Raw genomic sequence first — 22,152 nt, 5'->3', positions numbered from 1 at the left:
TATAAGTTATGTGACTATCTCAACTTTTGTTGTTCTTCTCTTGCTGACTCTGAATTTCCCAAAGAACAAATTTCTAGGGAGGACTGGATTGCAGAAGTGTGGGGACAACATTCACAAAAAGATCTTACATATTTTATTGATGCCAAACTCAGCAGTGAGGCATTATATCCATTTTGTGAAATCTCTATAATTTTCGACTTTTAAGACCTATCTGCATTTTATGTGTGTGTGATTTGAGGGTGTTATCAATGTTAAAAAAAATCCTGACATTAACACTTACATTAACACTATTATGCCCATTTTACAGGTGATACAACTGAGGCTTAGAGAGGTTAATCAATTAGCTTAAAGTTACATAACTTTTAAGTGGCAGAGTATTTTGATTTAAATCCAGGCAGTTTAGCTCCACAGGCAGTCTTAAACATTAAATAACACACATTTCAAAGGGGTATGTCTGAAGCACAAAAAGCAGAGGTAATATATAAAAAAACAAAATGAGCTCTCTGAGGTGATGGAATTTGATATTCTCCTTTTTCATCAAAACATTATTTCGCCATAGTTGTTTTAAATATATTTTATTGATTTTTTACGGAGAGGAAGGGAGAAGGATAGAGAGTCAGAAACATCCATGGGAGAGAAACATGGACCAGCTGCCTCCCGCACACCTCACACTGGGGATGTGCCCTCAACCAAGGCACAAGCCCCTGATGGGAATGGAACCCGGGACCCTCCCCTCCGCAGGCCGACGCTCCATCCACTGAGCCAAAGCGGTTAGGGCTCGCCATAGCTGTTTTATACCATACATGCAGGTACAAAATAAAAACGTGGATGATTAAAACGATTCCATTTGCTTCCCTTGTCCCTGTTTTCTCCAGTCTTCTTAGCGCTGCTTCCTTCACTGCTGGGTTTCAGTTAACGTCCTCACCCCCGTTGTCGCTGTTTCTCTTCCCAGCGGGGATACCCTTCCCCCGAGTCCTCCAGGTTCCCCTGGCCACTCCGCCTCCCACCCTCGCTCGCTGGAGCTTTTCACTTCGTTTGCCCCCTTCCCCTTGGAACCTTCCCACTCGGAGACTGGAACGAAACGCGGGGGTTTGGGAACCGGCCGGGAAAGCTGCCTCCACAGTGTTTACTAGGCCTCCAACGCGTTCCCCGGGCCCTGCCCCCCGCTCCGAAAGCTTCCTGGAAATGTCCGCGTTATCACTTCCCCTCGGCGGCTGGGGGCTGGGAGCGGGCGGTCCTCTCCGCCCCCGGCTCCCGGGGCTCCGCGGCCGCGCGCTCGCTGGCGCCGCCGCCCGCAGTCCGCGCTCAGCCTGGCCATGAGAGTCCTCGGTGCGAGCTGCGGGGCGCTGCTGGCGTGCCTCGCCCTCGTGTTTCCCGTCTCCGAGGCAAACTGTGAGTAATCAACAGCGCCTTGTCTTCTTCTTTCCCCAGCGATGCCAGCGGAACTGCCAGCCTCGCTCGAGTTTGTTCCCAAGGGCTGCAGCCTCCTAGAAACTTCCCAAGTCCAGACAGCCCCCGGCTGATGGGAGCGGGCAGTGTAATGGGGGGCAGGGTCGGTGTTTGCCCTGCTCCGGGAATCCCGTGCTGCCGCCCGCAGGACCGAGGGAAGGACCCGAGTAACACCAAGTGTTAAACAAGGAGCTGGAACAGCTACCCATTCGCCCCTAACAGCTGAAGTTCGCAGTCAGAGGGCAGGGATGGCACTTTGCAGCATAAAAGTAGGGGAAAAGGCATCCCACCGTCTTCCCTTTGTACCCGCGCCTGTCCCCAACTAGCACCCCCTGCTGCAGCCTACCCGCCTTTTGCAATTTCTGGACTTTGAGCTTGTTTTGCTTATTTCAACATTGACAAACGAATTGTTTTAGGTTGAGTTAAATTTTGCGTAGCAGTTGGCACATAGTATCTGACCTTGAAATCAAAAGGACTGTTAAATATCGGATTTCTTAGATCATTTTGTACTGAGGATATCTGACACTGAGTACCACTGATCTGAAGTCATGGTATGAGTTTTTTGTCTTTATCTTTGTATTTTAGGTTCCTGTGCCTGGACCCAAGGCACAATATTGAGTTTTCTCTGAAAAATATATGAGGTGTATTAAGGCATTTAGAACATTTCAGTTGTCAGTTAACTCATTTGTTTTCTAAAGTTTATGCATGTTCATTGATTAAAAATGCTTACTTGTACTGTTTTATCCTCAGGAAATGACATGGGACAGATAAACTACGAATTAAAAATAACTTTTAGGTTGCATAAAGCTCTCATATAAAAACTTCAAAGAAGTAATTTCAGGAGAATTAAATAGGAATTTACTAACATTCCACTAGTTTTTATTACTACTCGTGATGGAGTATTTTAACTTTCTAATTTAGAGGCTAAAACATTATTTGTTGATTTTATATTAAAGAGCTACAATAGCAGAACTTCAACACTCAGACCCCTATCATCATTAAGCCTGCATGTGGACCATAGGCACTTTCTTATTACCTATGTAGGTCATTAGGACAATCAGATATTCGTCTGTTAATTAGTGCTTAGGAGAAGAGAAAGAGGCAAAAGGACTTGCCACACTTCCTGCTTGTCATCACAGGAATTTGCTAGGCCCTTTCTTTTTATAGAGATTGTTATATTTTCACTGAATCTAGGCAGAGTTAAAAAGTGTGTGTGTGTGTGTGTGTGTGTGTGTGTGTGCGCGCGCGCGCGCATTATATGCAGGTATTCAAACCATATGTACGGAGAAATACAAGTATTATCTATAGATACTGTTAGAATAGATAAATTAATTCTACCAGGTTACATATAAAGACCCCATAATCTCTTAATTTAAAAAAATGCGATAGTTTGCCCTGGCCAAGTAGCTCCGTTGGTTAGAGCATCATCCAGATACATCAAGGTTGTGTGTTCAATCCCTGATCAGGGAACATACATGAATCAATCAATGAATGCATAAGTAAGTGGAATAATAAATCAGTGTTTCTCTCTCTTTCCCCCTCCCTCCTTTCCTCTCTCTGTAAAAATCAATCAATAAAAAATTGTTTAAAAGTTTAATTGGATTAAAAATTATCTTGGTTTACTGATGAGAAAACTGTGATACAGATGGAATTATTTTACTCTTTAAGATTTTAAATTTGAGATAGAATTAGAACTCTAAATAGTTGATTTACAATTCATGTTTAGTCCATAGAAATATAGTTGATATTTAAAGACAATCAAATCACAGGTTTAGTTTTGAGAGAGTGAGAAATCATCCAGTTCAATCTCTGTTTTAACAATAAATTGTTCAGAGATGTTAACTGACTTTCCAGACATTTCTAGACCATATGCAGAGAGAGAGATTTAAAAGATATACTGTCGCCGAAACCGGTTTGGCTCAGTGGATAGAGCGTCGGCTTGTGGATTGAAGGGTCCCGGGTTCAAATCCGGTCAAGGGCATGTACTTGGTTGTGGGCACATCCCCAGTAGGGGGTGTGCAGGAGGCAGCTGATCGATGTTTCTCTCTCATCGATGTTTCTAGCTCTCTATCCCTCTCCCTTCCTCTCTGTAAAAAATCAATAAAATATATTAAAAAAAAAAAAGATATACTGTCTACATATTTTGTCATTTCTGCTTAAGGGCTGTGGTGAAGAGAAGTAGCAGAAAGGGGATGTCCCATTTTGGCTGTGCTAATTTGTCCTTATGGAGACTTCCACTTCTGGGTGGATGCAGTCCACCCTAGACATTACAGACACATATTTTCCTTCTCTTTTTTACTCTTTACTAACTATTACTTTCATTGTTTATCCAGCTTTGTCTTTACTTAAAGTCCCTTTATTTCAGAGTCCAAAATGTTGCACTGATGGAGAGATTTTATCAAGGTTAGGTTAGAGTAGGGGTTGGTGCTAGAAAACTTAGAAGCGATTTCTGGTATGCAACAGCACCCTATTGCCATATTCTCTTACTACTAATTCTATGTAAGGAAACGTAGTAATACTTTTCATAATGGACCTTTACTGTCCACCAAGTTTAATAGTCTCTTTATAGATAAACTAGAGGCCCAGTGCATGAAATTCATGCACTTGGGGGGGAGGGGGCTCCTTCAGCTCGGCCTGTGCCCTCTCACAGTCCGGGATCCCTCGTTCCTTACCTCCTGCCACCACCCGTGTGCTCACCAGCGTGAACCAGGCTTCTGGGAGCGCACTGATGAGCAGGGGGCAGCTCCTGCATTGAGCATCTGCCCTCTGGTGGTCAGTGCGCATCATAGCGACCGGTTGTTCCACAGTTCAGTCGATTTGCATATTAGGTTTTTATTATATAGGATGTTCTTTATGCATATCTAAATTTTCAAACTATTATAAGAAAAATATAAGAAGCCTGGTAATACATATATCAGTATTCTTTAGCTACAAGTAACAGCAATATAAGGGAAGAAGGAAGGAATGGAGGGAGGAGGGGAGGAAGATTGGGGAAGGAAGGGGATGGAAGAAAGGGAAAGGAAGGAAATGTAAGGGGAAGGAACAGGGAAAGAAAAGAGAAGAAAGAGAAAGGAAAAAGGAAGGAAGGAAAAAAGAAGCCGAATGGATTTATTGGAAGGTTGCTGAATGGCATGCTGAATAAACAGGTTTAGGGAAGCCAGGGACTGGGGCATTTAGGTGTTCCATTCAGTGGGAACTCCCGCACCCACTATGTTAGGATCTGCCACCATATGACTCACTTCTAACTGCCTTCTAGACCTGTGTGTCTCTACTCATGATCGAAATTCCTAGACAAGAGAGTCTCATCATTTGGCTTAGCTTATTTCTGTAATCCTGTGATTGACAGCTCTCAGGTAGAGTGCCTGGACAGCTCCCACAATGCTGGGAAGGAAGCAGAAATGAGAAGTATACACATTCTAATTATACCCTGTACAACATACACACATGACCTTCTTTCTATTAACACCACCTGAAAGTATTTCAAATATTTGCACATATTTATAAATCATGTAAATAAGTAATGTACAACAGAAAGTACCTCCTCTTTAGTAGGTTTTAGTCATCATAACCAGAGAGGAAGGCTCATGGCTACCATTTCCTACTTTAGTATCATCCTTGGGTGATGTCCATGCCTCCTCTAGTTCTGCCACAATTCCCTGTCAATGTGGTATGCTTTATGGACAAAATGATACACTGTAGTGTACCAACACATATGCCAAAATGTAATAATAAAAAAGAGGGGAATACAGGTACTCGCTTTAGGGCTTGCCTGTCTCTCTTGGTTATAAGCTTGAATTGGTATTTATGAGGGACTTCATCCTTCACTATCTCTCTTCCTCTCAGGGAGTTCCTCCTGCTTGGGTTTTTGTCTGCTCCATGAGCTGAATGAACCACACCCTTCAGGAAGAATCTGAGCCCTGTTCCTACCCGTGGATGGCTGCTGTATCCATCCCTTCTTTTAGAATTTCTACTGTTTGCCATAGTTATTCTGGAGGAGTAACACTCCTAACCCTGATTTATATGTGGCAACAACACTGTTTTGCCTCGATTATTGTCACTCCAGAACAATCCTCTTTCTTTTTTTTCAATGAGAGTAAGGAACTTTAACTGGCCATAAACCAGGTTCAGCTTCTAATTCAGTAGAAAATATATTAGGTCCCCTCATGAATGTATTCCTCCCTGGTTCCCCAACTTCTAGGTGAGCAGAACCCAGTTATAAAGGAAGACTGCAAAAATTCAAGAATAGGTCTTTGAATTAGTTTCTTAGATCTGTTGGAACAAAGTACCACAACCCCCACCCTAGCTGGTTTGGCTCAGTGGGTAGAGCATCGGCCTGCAGACTGAAGGGTCCCAGTTTCAATTCCAGTCAAGGGCACATGCCTGGGTTGCAGGCTCCATCCCCAGTAGGGGGCGTGATCCCCAGTAGGGGGCGTGGAGGAGGCAGCTGATCAATGATTCTCCCTCATCATTGATGTTTTTATCTATCTCTTCTCCCTTCCTCTCTCTGAAATCAATAATAATAATAATAGCCAAAACTGGTTTGGCTCAGTGGATAGAGCGTCGGCCTGCGGACTGAAGGGTCCCAGGTTCGATTCCGGTCAAGGGCATGTACCTGGGTTGCGAGCACATCCCCAGTAGGGGGCGTGCAGGAGGCAGCTGATCGATGTCTCTCTCTCATCGATGTTTCTAACTCTCTATCCCTCTCTCTTCCTCTCTGTAAAAAATCAATAAAATATATTTAAAAAAAAATAATAATAATAATACCACAACCTGGGTGGCTTAAACAACAGAATTCATTCTCTCACAGTTTTGGAGGCTATTAATCTAACATCAAGATTTTATCGTAAAGGGGACCTGGCCGGGAGCCGGTCTGCCTAGGGCCAGCTGGTAGTGTGTGGGTTCTTGACTTCATGCAGGAAAAATTTCACAATATGGGTCCAGGTGATTTTTAGAGGACCTTTATTAAAGCTGGGCACAGTGAAACAAGGAAGGGCCTAGGATAGAAGAAACAACAGGAGAGAGACCAGGCGGGGAAATGAGCCTAGGCTGGGCTTCTTTGGCTCACTAAGAGTCAGAGAAAAGGGGATGGTGGGGGCAGGTTCAGGGTTTAGCCTGGAATGAACTGTCTCTGCCCGTTGTTCATTGGTTGCAGGCCTCATGGGATCCCTTAGAGGGTAGGAGATGCATGCCTATGGGGGAAGGAAAGGATTGGGTGTGCTCCTGGTAGGGAGAGGGCCTGCTGGGACCTTTGTTTTGAGGGTTTTTAAAAGCTGAGAGTTTAGCCCTGGCCAGTTTGGCTCAGGGGATAGAGCATCGGCCTACAGACTGAAGGGTCCTGGGGTCAATTCCGGTCAAGGGCACATGCCCAGGTTGCAGGCTCCATCCCCAGTAGGGGGCATGCAGGAGGCAGCTGATCAATGATTCTCTCTCATCATTGATGTTTCTATTTCTCCCTCTCCCTTCTCTGAAATCAATAATAAAAATAAATAAATAAAAATAAAAGCTGAGAGTTTAGGGGAGGTCTTAGGGGAAGATCTCAATAGAATATTCATCAGTTTCATGCTGATGTGCCAAAATAAGATTCATTCTCTTAACTTCATCTGTCCTTGGGTGTGGTTGGCACAAATGACACTAATTGGATTCCTGCTATCTATCTCCCTAAATAGGTTGATTTAAGCTGTTTACCCTCTGGTTGAGAAGTGTAAACTATTTACTCTTAAGTGTCTTTGGTTACAGAAGATAGGATTTTGTAATTTACTAGATGATTATAAACTGCTTGGCTTTTAACTATCTCTCTGTCTCCCTATTCAGCTTGTCCTGGTTTACTAGCTTGTCTCAAAAGTGTCAGCAGGGTCCAGGTGATTTTTAGAGACATTTATTAAAGCTGGGGACAGTGAAACAAGGAAGGGCCTAGGATAGAAGAAACAACAGGAGAGAGACTAGGCCAGGAAATGAGCCTAGGCTGGGCTTCTTTGGCTCACTAAGAAGTCAGAGAAAAGGGGATGGTGGGGGCAGGTTCAGGGGGTTAGCCTGGAATGAGCTGAGGACTGGGAGGAAGACTCTGTTCCATGCTTCTCTTCTAGCTTCTGGTTTCAGAAGACATTTTCCCTATCTTCACGTCATCTTTGCTCTGTATGTCTGTCTGTTCCATATTTCCTCTCTTGATAAGAACACAGTTATAGTAGATTAGCAACTACCTTTATGACCTTGTCTTTCCTTGTCCATCTGCATAGTTCCTATTTCCAGATATAGTCATGTTCCCAAGTACTGGGGAATTAGGACTTCACTATCTTTATAGGGGACACAGTTGAAACCATAATAGTCACTAATCGTGACAAATACTACATTTTTCTATGTATAAGACGCACCCCCCCTCCCCCCACTTTTCCAACCCCAAATTAAGAAATCAATATTTTAAACATAAAACAGAACACATTTTTATTTATTTATCTTTTTATTTTTTGAAATCTTTATGGGCTCAGAACGCTCAAGTCCTTGTTGCATCTGCCCACTCTCCACCTCCACCTCCAATTATGGCATCAGCTGACATCAGTAACAATAAGGCTTGTGATTGGAGGAAGCCTGTTTGACCAGGTATGGGCAGTTACGCTGGCTCCCTCCTCAGCTGAGTGTATAAGATGCCCCTCGATTTTCAGTCTAACTATTTTAGAAAACAAAATAGCATCTTATACACGGAAAAATATGGTACTTATGTCTTTCTACCTTCATTTCTGACCTGTGTATTTTGACTTCAGGGAAAACAGTACCATATATGAGTGATTGCTAGTATTGAGAAGGTACTACATATTTTTTTTTTTTTAACTACAGTGTAAGATAGTGTTGTATCACAAAAGGCAGTGACTGAGTCCTCAGTAATTGGTCAGTCTATCATTCCCTGAGGCTACCTCCTTGAAGGTATTAGAGTATACAATAAGGACAATGAAAACCATAATAATCATCCCATTCACTTATTTCCTTAATTAGTTAATTCCTTAGTTAAAGGTAATTTTGTGTGGCTTAGCATAAAGCATTGAATTAGTCTACCAATAGTGGTACTGACAGAAAAATTTAACCCAAATATAGAAAAATGCCTCTGTCTCTGAGCACAAATTGCTGTTCCTTCCTGATAGAAAAGCCCTAACTAATTAACCACCCACTAGGTACCTGGTTGGATTTTGTAATACATCCAGGGCTGAGTCTCATCTGAAGCTCTTTTAAGCTCACTGACTGGTGGCAGAACTCAGCTTCTGGCAGCTGTAGGACAGAGGCCCTCAGACCCTGAGGCCTCCCACCATCTGACCATCTCCACAACAAGGCAGGTTGCTTCTGAAAGGTAAACCAGAGGCATCTGCTGTGGCTACTTGACTCTCCCTTCTATTTCTGATGTGGCATATGAGGCTCCTGATCTGGAGGCTTCCAGATCATTTCCTCCAACTGACCTTTCCCTGGCTCTCTTCTCAGAGAGGGTCATTCTCCATCCTTTCTTCCCTGTGGTCTTTTCCCATGCAGGCCCTCCTGTTTGGAAGACGTCCCTTTTATAGTCCTCCCACAAGCATCCCAGGTGATCTGTCTAAAGGCTTCTCAGACTTTAGGATACTTTATGAAATTTTGTTCTTTTTTTTTAAAGAATCATGTATTGGCATGTGATAAAGCTTTCTAGAATTATCTCCCTATTTATATTAAAGAATGATTTAGAAAATTGTCCTTTTTCTTGATTGCTACTTTTGAATACTGTATTTCAAGTATATTTGGGGCTATTTATTTATTTTTACTCTTTTGCTTTACTGGTAATTTTATTCAAGGAATAAACAAAAGTACTCTGTCTCTATCTTCTATCTATCTATCATCTATCTAGTTATACAGTTTTGCTTTCTTTAGAGTCCTCTGATTCTTAGAATTAACAAAGGAGCAAATAAGCACTTAGTAAATAACGTCTGTTACAAGCATTAAACTATTTTAAAATTTTCATAATCTTTATTACTTTGGATAAGATATGCTATAATATCTTTAATAACACTTTAGTAACACTTTAATCTCCAAATCTTCCAATCTTCAAATCACCAAATCCTAGTAGTTTAACAAAATAACAGTTAATTTCTTTCTTTTTTAAAAATTAATATATTTTTATTGATTTCAGAGAGGAAGTGAGAGGGAGAGATAGAAACATCATGATGAGAGATGATCATTGCTTGGCTACCTCCTGCATGCCCCCTACTGGAGATTGAGCCCGAAACCCAGGCATAAGCCCTTGACCGGAATGCCCCTGCAACCAGGGCATGAGCCTTTGACTGGAATTGAACCTGGGATCCTTCGGTCCCCAAACGGGCTAGGGCAAGAGTTTACTTCTTAATTTTGTAAAGTCCTATTTGGTTTTTGTAAATCCCTTCCATCTTTAGTTATACTGTCTGGTACACATGGCCTCAAATGTCCCTGCAAGAAAAGAGAGCAATAGAGGAGGTTTATGTGTTCTTTATGGTCTTAGCACAGAAGTGACAAGACTCACTCCTGCTTAGAGTTCAGATAGCCACATTCCAAGGCAGCACATGGAGTATTTGGTCAGCATTGTTTCTGTTACAGATATTTTTCTTCTAAGGTTAAGATGTTAAGATTAAGGTTTCTTTCTCTAAGAGGTGCAAATACTTATTGCCTATTTAAACTTTGGTCATATAGATTCCAAAGTGTGAGGTTATTGCAACTATGTGAAAAATATTTGTGATAGACAGAGTTCACAATTAACTATGCCTATTATGACATAACACCTGGGGACTTAGTATAATGACATTGAGTTGGTTGTTAATGTAGCAGGATGAAAAATAATATGGTAATAGCTGACATTGAGATTATTCCTCTGGTGAGAACTGCTATTATTTTAGAAACTAGTGGCCCAGTGCACAAAATTTGTGCACATTAAAAGGGGATTAATTAGAGGAAATATTTTAATATTGCTATTTGCCCTTTCTCTATAATAGAAGTGTCAGAAGTGAAAGAAAATTAGTAAAATGTATATGAAAACCTTCCTCCTGTCAGAGTTTGGGGCACACCACAGGACCCAGAGTCAAGTCCCTGCCCACCCACATGGGCCTCACAATCGTGTAAGACCCAGACCCGGCCGGCCCCCGCCCCCATTGGGCTAGATCCAGACCTGGCCAGTCCCACCCTTGTCAAGCCCTGCTGGGCAGGGGACATAACCTCAGGTCTCCTGGCCCAGCACCAGGATGGGGGTCGTGGCCTGAGGTCCTCTGTCAAGCCCCACCAAGCAGGTGGGCACAGGCTCAGGTCCACCGGCCTGGTGCCGGGGTGAGGGCATAGCCTGAAGTCCCTGTCTGGTGGGGGGCACGGCCTGAGGTCCCCCAGCCTGGCGCTGGGGCGGGAGAAGCAGCCTGAGGTCCCCTAGCCCAGCACCAGGACAGGAAGCGCACCTTGAGTTCCCCCATCAAGCCCTGCCGGGCGGGGGTCATGGCCTGAGGTACCCCGGCCTGGCGCCGGGGCAGGGGGAAAGGCCTGAGGTCCCTGTCAAGCCCTGCCGGGTTGGGGGCATGGCCTGAGGTCTTCTGTCAAGCCCAGCCAGGCAGGGTGGTACAGCCTCAGGTCTCCTGGCCTGGTGCTGGGGCGTGGGGCATGGCCTGAGGTCCCCCGTCAAGCCCCACTGGGTGGGGGGTGTGGTCTGAGGTCCCTTGTCAAGCCCCACCTGGTGGGGGCACGGCCTGAGGTCCCCCAGCCTGGCGCTGGGGCTGGGGGAGCAGCCTGAGGTCCCTTGTCAAGCCCTATGGGGGTGGGGGAGGGCATAGCCTCAGGTCCCTGCTGATTGCTCGTTAAGGCTCCTTATGGGAACTTGGCTTCAGCTGTGGGTGCAACCATCTTTGTGATGGAGTGATGGTCAATTAGCATATTCCCTCTTTATTAGATAGGATTACCTTCAACAATGGCTTTACATTTAGAAAGTGAAGTTATGAAAACACGATCTATAACTTTGCTACTCAAGCGGAGCCCATGGACCAGCAGCAGCTGCATCTCCTAGGACAGTGGTCAGCAAACTGCTTGCGAGCCGTAGTTTGCCGACCACTGCCCCTAGGGGATTCGTGTTTTATGTCATCATTCAGTGAATTAAAACAGGCAGGATGATATCTGACATTAGTAAAACTAAATTATCTTTAAAAAATATATATATATTTTGATTTCAGAGAGGAAGAGAGAGGGAGAGCGAGAATAGAAACATCAATGATGAGAGAGAATCATTGATCAGCTGCTTCCTGCAAGCCCCCGACTGGGGATTGAGCCCGAAACCAGGGTATGTGCTCTGACCAGGAATCCAAATGTGACCTTCTGGTTCATAGGCTGATGCTCAACCACTGAGCCATGCTTGTCGGGCAGCAAAACTAAATTATCTTTAAATTTGCCACATTCTGTTTTGTTATGCTAAAAGAAAAGAACCACCAAAAACAAAACAAAACGGAAAAGAACCACCTTGGTGCAGCAAAAAAATAGTATGTACTGACTCCTGTTCTTTTGGGTGAAGCAGATCCTTTTAATCTAAATATTCCTGTTTTATTTATAGTTATTTGGGAAATACATATAATTATTTGGGGAGATGGGCAAGAATTTAATTTTTTATCAAATACTTTAAATCGAATTATATTTGTTATATAACTGAAAATCTAAGCTGTACATGTTAATTTTTAAAATTTAAATCTTTATTGTTGAAGCAATATGTTAATTTGATACATTTATGTATTTTAATATGATTGCCATTAAGAATTCAATAATTTTAAACAAGAATATATACTCTATTATGAACTTCCAGTTATAAAATAAGTAAGTCCTGGGGATACAATGTATAGCATGGTGACCATAGTTAATAATAATGTGTTGTATACTTAAAAGTTAAGAGAGTAGAACTTAAAAGTTCTCATCATATGCAAAAATTAAACTATTTCAGTGATGGATGTTAACTAGACTTATTGTGGTGATCATTTAAATATATACGTATGTATCAAGTCATGTTGTACATCTGAAATTAGTATAATGTTATATGTCAATTATATCTCAAAAAAAGGAATAATCTCTGCAAACAAAAAAACTTTCCAAGGAAATTGGATAATATTTTAATAGTAGAAAGTAGAGTTATAATGCTTTCTTTATTACTTGCTTCCTTTTTTTATATATATATATATTTTATTGTTTTTTTACAGAGAGGAAGGGAGAGGGAGAGTTAGAAACATCAATGAGAGAGAAACATCGATCAGCTGCCTCCTGTACACCCCCTACTGGGGATGTGCCCGCAACCAAGGTACATGCCCTTGACCGGGATCGAACCCAGGACCCTTCAGTTCGCAGGTTGACGCTCTATCCACTGAGCCAAACCGGTTAGGGCACTTGCTTCCTTTTTTAAAGAGATTTTTTAACTTATTTTTTTAGAGAGAGAAGAAAGGAGAGGGAGAGAGAGAAACACTGATGTGAGTGCACAACCCCACCCCCCAACCTCACATCAACCCACCCCTCACCCCCCACCCTCCCCCGCCCCTGGGCATGTGCCCTGATCAGAAATTGAACCAGCAACCTTTCTGTGCATGGGACAAGCCCCAAGCAACTGAGCCACACTGGCCAGGGCTATTACTTGTTTACTTAAAAAATATATAATAAATTGTTATTATCTCTAGTATGGGGACAACCCCTTTATTTAAGAGGTTTATTCATATTACATTGTTCTAAATATAGAAATTTAATTCTTCAGGTTATGGGGAAGTGAAATGAGTACAATTTATCTAAATACATTCTGAGTATTTCTACAAATGAGTCAAATAATTGGAACTGCATCTCACTGGATCTAGGCCATCAGTATAAGTCTTCTTAGTCGTCTTGTTCTTTTTTTAAAATGGATTTTAAAAAGACACATTCAAGAGCAATGGCTTTTAGATCTTTATTAAAATGGTAAAATTATAACTTCTTGCATTTATATGATATTTTCCATCTTTTAATATGGTACATTTGGCTTTTTCTCATTGAGTTTCATAGCTATTCTGAGATTTACTTGCACCACTTCAGGAAAATGTTACTATAACTCCATCTCTAAGTTAGTACCTCCTCTTTCTCTTCCTACTTTCATTTGAGCTTCTTGAAGAAATAATCCTGGAGGTCTCTATTTCCTCTCTTCCTACCCTCCCGCTAATAGGTATTAGTGACTGAGAATGTTGACGTGATCCTATTGTGTGTGTGTGTGTGTGTTTTAAATATATATATTTGTATTGGTTTCAGAGGGGAAGGGAGGGAGGAGTGCGATAGAAACATTAATGATGAGAGAGAATCACTGATCAGCTGCCTCCTGCATGTCCCCTAAGGGGATTGAGCCTGCAACCTGGGCATGTGCCCTTGACGGGAATTGAACCTGAGACCCTTCAGTCCATAGGCTTGCTTTCTATCAACTGAGCCAAACCAGCTTGGCAATGGTGATCCTATTGTTAAACAAACTGTACATTTTAATTTCATCCTAAGTAATAGTAATTACTAATAATTATCCTATACTAGAGGCCCGGTGCACGAAATTCATGCATGGGGGGGGTGTCCCTCAGCCCATTCTGCACCCTCTCTAATCTGGGACCCCTCAAGGGATGTCCGACTGCCCGTTTAGGTGGGATCAGGCCTAAACGGGCAATCGGACATCCCTCTCACAATCCAGGACTGCTGGCTCCCAACTGCTCACCTGCCTGCCTTCCTGATTGCCCCTAACCGCTTCTGCCTGCCAGCCTGATCACCCCCTAACCACACACCTGCCAGCCTGTTTGCCCCTAACTGCCCTCCCCTTCTGGCCTGGTCACCCCTAACTGCCTTCCCCTGCAGGCCTGGTCACCCCTAACTGTCCTCCCTGCAGGCCTGGTCCCCCCCCCAACTGCCCTCCCCTGCAGGCTTGATCACTCCCAACTGCCCTCCCTTTCTGGCCTGGTCCCTTCCAACTGCCCTCCCCTGCAGGCCATCTTGTGGTGGCCATCTTGTGTCCACATGGGGGCAGGATCTTTGACCACATAGGGGCATCCATCTTGTGTGTTGGAGTGATGGTCAATCTGCATATTACTCTTTTATTAGATAGGATAGAGGTCTGGTGCATGGGTGGAGGCCAGCTGGTTTGCCCTGAAGGGTGTCCCGGATCAGGGTGGGGGTTCCCTTGGGGCGTGGGGCAGCCTGGGTGAGGGTCCTGCGGTGGTTTGCAGGCCAGCTACGCCCCCAGCGAGCCAAGTGGAGGTCCTGGTATCTGGGATTTATTTATCTTCTACAATTGAAACTTTGTAGCCTGGAGCGGAGCCAAGCCTTCTGCTTGCTCCGTGGTGGCAGCCATTTCTGTTGGGATTTATGTATCTTCTATAATTGAAACTTTGTAACCTTAAGCGGAGGCCAAGGCAGGCCAGGGTGTGCAGAAAGCTTGGCTTCCTCCATTACCGGGGGGCAACCCTAGCCTCCTGCTCTCTCCAGCTCTGTGGCTGCTGTCATTTCTGTTGGGCTTTATTTATCTTCTATAATTGAAACTTTGTAGCCTGGAGTGGAGGCCTGGGCCCGCCAGGGTGTGTGGAAAGCTTGGCTTCCTCCATTGCCGGGGAAACCCAAGCCTCCCTCCTGCTTTCTGTGGCCACAGCCATCTTGGTTGGGTTTATTTGCATATTTGCTCCCGATTGGCTTATGGGCGTGGCTTGTGGTGTAGCAGAGGTAACGCCAATTTGCATATTACTCTTTTATTGGATAGGATAATAAAATAGTAGTATGCAAATTGTCCACTCAACCGGGAGTTCTTCTGAGAGTTTGACCAGGGGGCAGGGCTGGCCAGGGGAAGGGAGAGAGGTCCTGGCAGGCAGCCAGGGGAAGGGAGGGAGTACTTGGCCAGATGCTGCTAGCCGGATGCTGCTAGCCACTACCAGTGCATGAATTTCGTGCACTGGGCCTCTAGTTATTAATAAGTGCTTTGCAATGTTTGACATTGTTGAAATTTATCTTTTTGAAATTAACCTCCTTTTATATCTATAAACATTATATTTTTCAAATTTTCTTTCTCTACATATGTGTTACAAAATCTGCTTCTGTTGTTTGATGATCTCTGCTTTTCCTTAAATGTTAGTTTCCTGAGGTTCTATGTTGACATTCTGTTCTCATTGGTCAGTAGCTTAAACTACTAACTATAGTCTACTGATTCCTAACATTTTTATTATTTATTTATTTGTTAGGGTAATTTATTTTTAAATTCTGCAAGACTGTTGGCTTTATTTTAATTTTTCATTCCAGTAATCCTTGCTTAATATAATCTTACTTGGAAACTCTCTAATGAATCTTCTTATAAGGGCACTACTTCATTAGGATCTGGGCCCCACCTTTATGATCTCATTTAACCTTAATTACTTCTTTAGAATCCCATCTCCAAATACAGCCACACTGGGGATTATAGCTTCCACATATGAATTTTTGGAAGAAGCAAACTTTCAGTTCATAATGACCATCAAGTAGAACACAAATGCTTATTTTATTATTTCATTACTATGGAAGAAAACAAGTACACTTTATATTTTGTCTGGGTGGTTTGTGTTTTGTTTAAGTGGCCCTGAGTTTCTATATGTTACATGCACCTTTCCTTGTAACTTGTTTTATTTTCCTTGACTCCTTATCCCAGTCATTTTCTCTCCTTTTCTTAATAACTTATCATTTTATTCCATTGTTATTTAGACTGTCTCATATTCCATTGTTATTTAGCCTTTTGGAATGTCAACAGGGAATTCTGAGAGGCTGACAGAAATTGGATGGAATTATAAACACTTACTCAATGATATACCAATATGCCAAGTAATCTCACATTCACATCTGCACTATATATATATATATATATATATATATATATATATATATATATACTATCTAATAAACGAGCATTACGCAAATTAACCATCACTCTGCTACACCCACAAGCCACGCTCACCAGCCAATCAGGAGCGAGAATGTAAATTACCCCAACCAAGATGGCTGCAGCCATGGAGGGAGCAGGAGGCTTGGGTTTCCCCGGCAATGGAGGAAGCCAAGTTTTCCACATACCCTGGCCCGCCCTGGACTCCACTCAAGGCTACAAAGTTTCAATTATAGAAGATAAATAAATCCCAACAAAAATGGCTGCAGCCACGGAGCTGGAGAGAGCATGAGGCTTGGGTTGCCCCCGGCGATGGAGGAAGCCAAGCTCCCACAGCCCTGGCCTGCTTTGGCCTCCGCTGAAAAGTTTCAGTTATAGAGGATAAATAAATCCCAACAGAAATGGCTGCGGCCATGGAGCAAGCAGGAGGCTTGGCTCCGCTGAAGGCTACAAAGTTTCAATTATAGTAGATAAATAAATCCCAGATACCAAGGCCTCTGCTTAGGTCACCAGGGGGCATGGCTTGCCTGCAAACCATCACAGGCCCCTCACCCAGGCTGCCCCATGCCCCAAGGGAATGCCCACCCTGATCCAGGACACCCTTCAGGACAAACCAGCTGGCCCCCACCCATGCACCAGGCCTCTATCCTATCTAATAAAAGAGTAATATGCAAATTGACCATCACTCCAACACACAAGATGGATGCCCCTATGTGGTCAAAGATCCTGCCCCCATGTGGACACAAGATGGTCACCACAAGATGGCCAACAGGGGAGGGCAGTTGGGAGGGACCAGGCCTACAAGGGAGGGCAGTTGGGGGCGATCAAGCCTGCAGGGGATGGCAGTTAGGGGTGACCAGGCCGGCAGAGGAGGGAAGTTGGGGGCAACTGGGCCTACAGGGATGGGCAGTTGGGGGGGACCCAGGCCTGCAGGGGAGAGCAGTTGGGGGGGACCAGGCCTGCAGGGGAGAGCATTTGGGGGCGGGGACCAGGCCTGCAGGGGAGGGCAGTTAGGGGTGACCAGGCCTGCAGGGGCGGGCAGTTAGGGGCAATCAGGCTGGCAGGGGAGCAGTTAGGTATCAATCAGGCTGGCAGGGGAGTGGTTAGGGGGTGATCAGGCTGGCAGGCAGAAGCAGTTAGAGGCAATCAGGAAGGCAGGCAGGCGAGCAGTTGGGACCCAGCAGTCCTGGATTGTGAGAGGGATGTCTGACTGCCCGTTTAGGCCCAATCATACCAGGATCAGCCTAAACAGGCAGTCAGACATCCCTTGAGGGGGTCCCAGATTGGAGAGGGTGCAGGCTGGACTGAGGGACACACACACATATATACACACACACATATATATCGTAAGAGTCAAAAGGGAAGCCATTGAGATCTAAAATCTTTCTAAGCCTGTAAGTATACTTCAGATTTGCTTATTGTGGAGATCTGGGAGGTATTGCAGGAAGTGGGATATTTTAGCATTAGGCCAACAGTTTCATTGTTGCCTTAAAAAATGTCCAAAAACAAGTTGCCTGTTGCTTCATAAATACACAGGCCAGTGAACTAATAATATAATTGATGGCATCCTAAAAAAATAGGTCAAATAGAACAAAAAACAAAACACTTCCTGTGCTGTAAACTCTTGGTACATGACATCAAAATCACATGATAGTTTGGTCTCCCAGAGTGTAGTAAATAGAAAAGACATGAGGACTGACTGCAGGAATACCTTACTGCACGTCATAAAAGAGACCTCCCACTATAGCCTCAGAAAGTATGGCCAGTTAGCAGTGTAATAGTTGAGAGAAGAAAAGATAATGCTATTGAAAATTCCTCTTCATACCTTGCCAAAATCTGAACTCTCATGAAATACAGTAATTTATCATTTACTGAGAGCAAACAAATCAAATAAAAAAGATGGTCAATATAATTATTTCCTGAGTAATAAATAAGCTACCTGTTCTGTCTTTTGAGTAAAATGTACTGTTTCCTCTCTTTGTGGCTAAATGAAAGGTGATAATCTTGAGGCAACAATGGCAGAATGTTTGATTTGTTCTTTTTTCCCCCCTAGACTGAGGCAGTAAATTAAACACATAATTAAATCTTGGAGTGAGGAGAGGTCCATTTCACTTCCGTTGATGACTGAACAGTTTAGGCACAGTTTCCCTATTCATTCATTGATCTGACCCAGAATGGAGGTCAGTGGCCACAGGTTTGATTGTATGTTTGTTTTTAATGTCACCAATGGCTTTCCTATTTCTAAATAAATGACAGCCCTCACTCCTTCCAATCTAAATGTTTTAGAATTCACTTTTATGAGTGCAACATATAATTCATAGATTATTTCATATTCTTTCCCAGATTTATATCCTTATCTTTTATGATCTTTGACTACCTTAAAGCCAGCCTATTTATTGCTCACTCCTTTTGAAGGACAGGCATAGTTCACCTTTTCTTACATTTTTCTTACCATTAGCATAATAACATTCGGAGAATCAGTGTTCAGCAACATAGTGCTCAATATAAAAAAAAGTGAAATTTAGAGAAAAGCAAGAGTAATACCTTTCTTAAAATTTTTTTTAATTGATGTATATTGTACCTACAGACATAGCATTTCTTTCTGAAGGCTAATAAAAGCTTTTCTGAAAGTTCATAATAATTATATAGACTGATGAATGCCCAAGTAAAAGTCTGTCTTTGGATTTTTCTTAATATTTGCAACCTGCACTTTTATAAATATCCCTCCTCAATTGAAAATCTTCTGTAGTAGAATTATTTATTTAAAAAATTAAAGTTTTATAGTTAATTAATATGTGATAACTTAAAATTTGTAATATGTGGTCACATGTTTTCCTATCACTATTAACTAAAGGTTTTTATATATTAACATGCAATTATATATTTTTTCAGGCTTTGACTAAGGAAAAAAAATGCCATTTTAACAGTTGAGACATTAGAGGTACAGTTATATCTCAAATTATTATCTAGTTGTTCTGTTTGTGCTTTGAAAGCCATTTTCCCTGAACCCATCCCACACTGAAGCAGAAACAAAGATTCAAAGATTCTGACAACCCAAATGCTAGGCAAAGATTCTCTTCTCAAAACAAACAAGCAGCCCTAACCGGTTTGGCTCAGTGGATAGAGCGTCGGCCTGCAGACTGAAGGGTCCCAGGTTCGATTCCGGTCAAGGGCATGTACCTGGGTTGCGGGCACATCCCCAGTGGGGGGCGTGCAGGAGGCAGCTGATCGATGTCTCTCTCTCATCGATGTTTCTAACTCTCTATCCCTCTTCCTCTCTGTAAAATATCAATAAAATATATTTAAAAAAAAACAAAAAAAAAAACACAAACAAGCAGAAAAACAACAACAAAAAACAAACAAAAGATTCTCTTCTCAGACACATTATTTTAGGGCCAGTTTTTCATTTTGGGGATGCCATATAATAAGGGCCTGGGTAAAGGAATGACAGAAAGCAAAACTAAAAAAGAGATGACCTTTTGGAGGGAGGAATGTACAAATAGTCTTTTCAAGGACAAGAGAGCAGAATGGAAGTGATTCAGAGAATGAGCTATCCTAAAGATTTGGACCTCCTTCATCTGCTACCTCTTCTTCATCTGACTGATCAGTTTTGGGCAACCTGCAGACTTATGGTCCTGACCCACCTGAACAGAGAGTAGCAAGCTTGGACAACCAAGTGGGAAAGGGGCCTGAAGAAAGGAGCTCCCTTGGACCGAGGTTCAACTGAATTGAACAGTGGAGGAATTTTTCTGTGAGTAAAGGGATTGCTAACTCCACTATCCTTATTATGGATGCTTAACTGACGCATCTGTAATATGCTTAATGATAAATTACTTTTTTGGAGATAAAACAAACTTATGCTGGAAAAAACACACAAAGATTTGTTCCCACAGAAAATATTGAAGGGAACCTGTGAAGGCTGTGAAGATCATTTCAAAAGAGAATTCCAGTTAGTGTTTGAGCAATGATTATGTTATTGACATAGTTGTTCAACTGGCTATGGTCACTTTTTGGAGAAGGGATGACTCAGAGAAGTTAAAAAAAGAAGCTGATTCAGTTATGCTTCTAATCTTGACTCATAATTAAACATTACAACCTAAAAGTTTGAATCCAAATGTAACACTTTTCAGGCAACATAGTTGGGTTTTAACAAGGACTTTCTTGAAAAACTTCTTCATCTAAAGAAGTGAAGCAAACAATTCAAGACGGTGTGGTAATGCAAAAAGAGAAGAGGTTTTGGAGGCAGGCTTGGCTTTGTTCTCAGCTCTGTGAACTTGATAAAATTAAACTCAACTTCAGTTGATTTTTAGTTCCTGTGTAATATGGGAAAATTACTGTATATTTAGAGCAGTTGTGATTAGGATTAAAGGAGATAAAACAAAACAGCATTTATCTGCTTATATGCCATGGCTATTATTATGATATTTAATGGAACTTTTTGGACATTACTACAGGCCAGTAGGTTGGATCTTTGGGGCTTATAGACTGAGCCAGCTGTTAAAAGCATGTCTAACCACATATTGTTCTCATCCTACAGTTTTGTAGTTTTAGTTTGGATCTGTGATATTATATTTATACCTTTTGACAAGGAATTGTAGACTCCTTTACAAACACACTCTGTTGGAGGGATTTATTTTATAAGCTATCAAACTTGTCCACTTCACAACCACACCATTTCTTTTTCTTTTTTTAATTAAGTACATTGTGGGTGTTTGAGTGACAGCATGCATAGAAGAAAGAGAACTGGACTAGGAGGATGGGGATAACTTCTTTTATTTATTTATTTGTTTGTTTGTTTATTTATTTATTTTTATAGTCTGTATTGTTGAGAATATTAAAGATGCCCCCCTCCCCCCATTACTCCTCTCCACCTGATTCCAGGCCTTCATCACCCTATTGTTTGTGTCCATAGGTAATATATGCACACAAGATCCTTGGTTAATCCCTCATGCCGCCCCCCTTCCCTCTGACATCCCTTAGCTTGCTCTATGCTTCCATGCCCCTGATTCTATTTTATTGACCAGTTTATTTGTTCATTAGATTTCTTATTCATTTATTTTGATTTTTAGATTCAAATGTTGATAGATATGTATTTATTGCCATTTTATTGTTCATACTAGAGGCCCGGTGCATGAAATTTGTGCACGGTGGCGGGGGGGGGGGTGGCGGGGGCGGGGGAACGTGTCACTAAGCCCGGCCTGCACTCTCTCCAATCTGGGACCCCTCAGGGGACATCCCTCTCGCAGTCCAGGACCACTGGCTCCTAACCACTCGCCTTCCTGCCTGATCGCCCCTAACCATTCTGCCTGCCTGCCTGACCGCCCCTAACCACCTCTGCCTGCTGGCCTGATCACCCCCAACTGCCCCCACGCCGCTGGCCTGATCACCCAAACTGCCCCCCCTGCTGGCCTGATGGTCCCCAACTGCCCCCCCGGCTGGCCTGATTGCCCCCAACTGCCCCGACCTGCCGGCCTGGTCTCCCCTAACTGCCCTCCCCTGCCAGTCTGGTCGCCCATAACTGCCCTCCCAAGACTCACTGCCACTGCGGGTGCTGCGGTGACCCAGGACTCACTGCTGCCGCGGGAGCTCCAAGGGCAGGATCTTCCCACAGGCCTTGCGGGGAAACAGCTTGGGGAGGGCGCCTCAGGACTAGTTGCCACGGTGACCCAAGACTCACTGCTGCTGCGGGCACTTCAACAACCCAGGACTCATTGCCGCTGCGGGCACTCTGAGGGCGGGATCTTCCCACAGGCCTTGAGGGAAACAGCTTGGGGAGGGTGCCTCAGGGCCGGTCACCGCAGCGACCCAGGAGTCACAGCAGCTGGGCCCCA

General features: G+C 43.2%; 1 protein-coding gene across 2 annotated transcripts in view; it reads left to right on the top strand.

Annotated features, from left to right (window-relative positions):
• The first annotated feature begins 572 nt into the window (after positions 1-572).
• The window catches only part of PROS1 (protein S), a 117,988-nt gene continuing 96,408 nt past the window's right edge, over positions 573-22,152 (top strand). For both annotated transcript variants that reach the window (XM_080657297.1, XM_080657296.1), the window contains exon 1: positions 573-1,392. In XM_080657297.1, coding sequence (XP_080513423.1) covers positions 1,317-1,392 — 76 coding nt within the window. In that variant the 5' untranslated portion in view covers positions 573-1,316. The remainder of the gene's footprint in view (positions 1,393-22,152) is intronic.

The sequence above is a fragment of the Plecotus auritus genome, assembly GCF_963455305.1.
Source record: "Plecotus auritus genome assembly, chromosome: 2".
Lineage (NCBI taxonomy): Eukaryota > Metazoa > Chordata > Mammalia > Chiroptera > Vespertilionidae > Plecotus > Plecotus auritus.
This window is presented reverse-complemented; position numbering and strand designations above follow the sequence as displayed.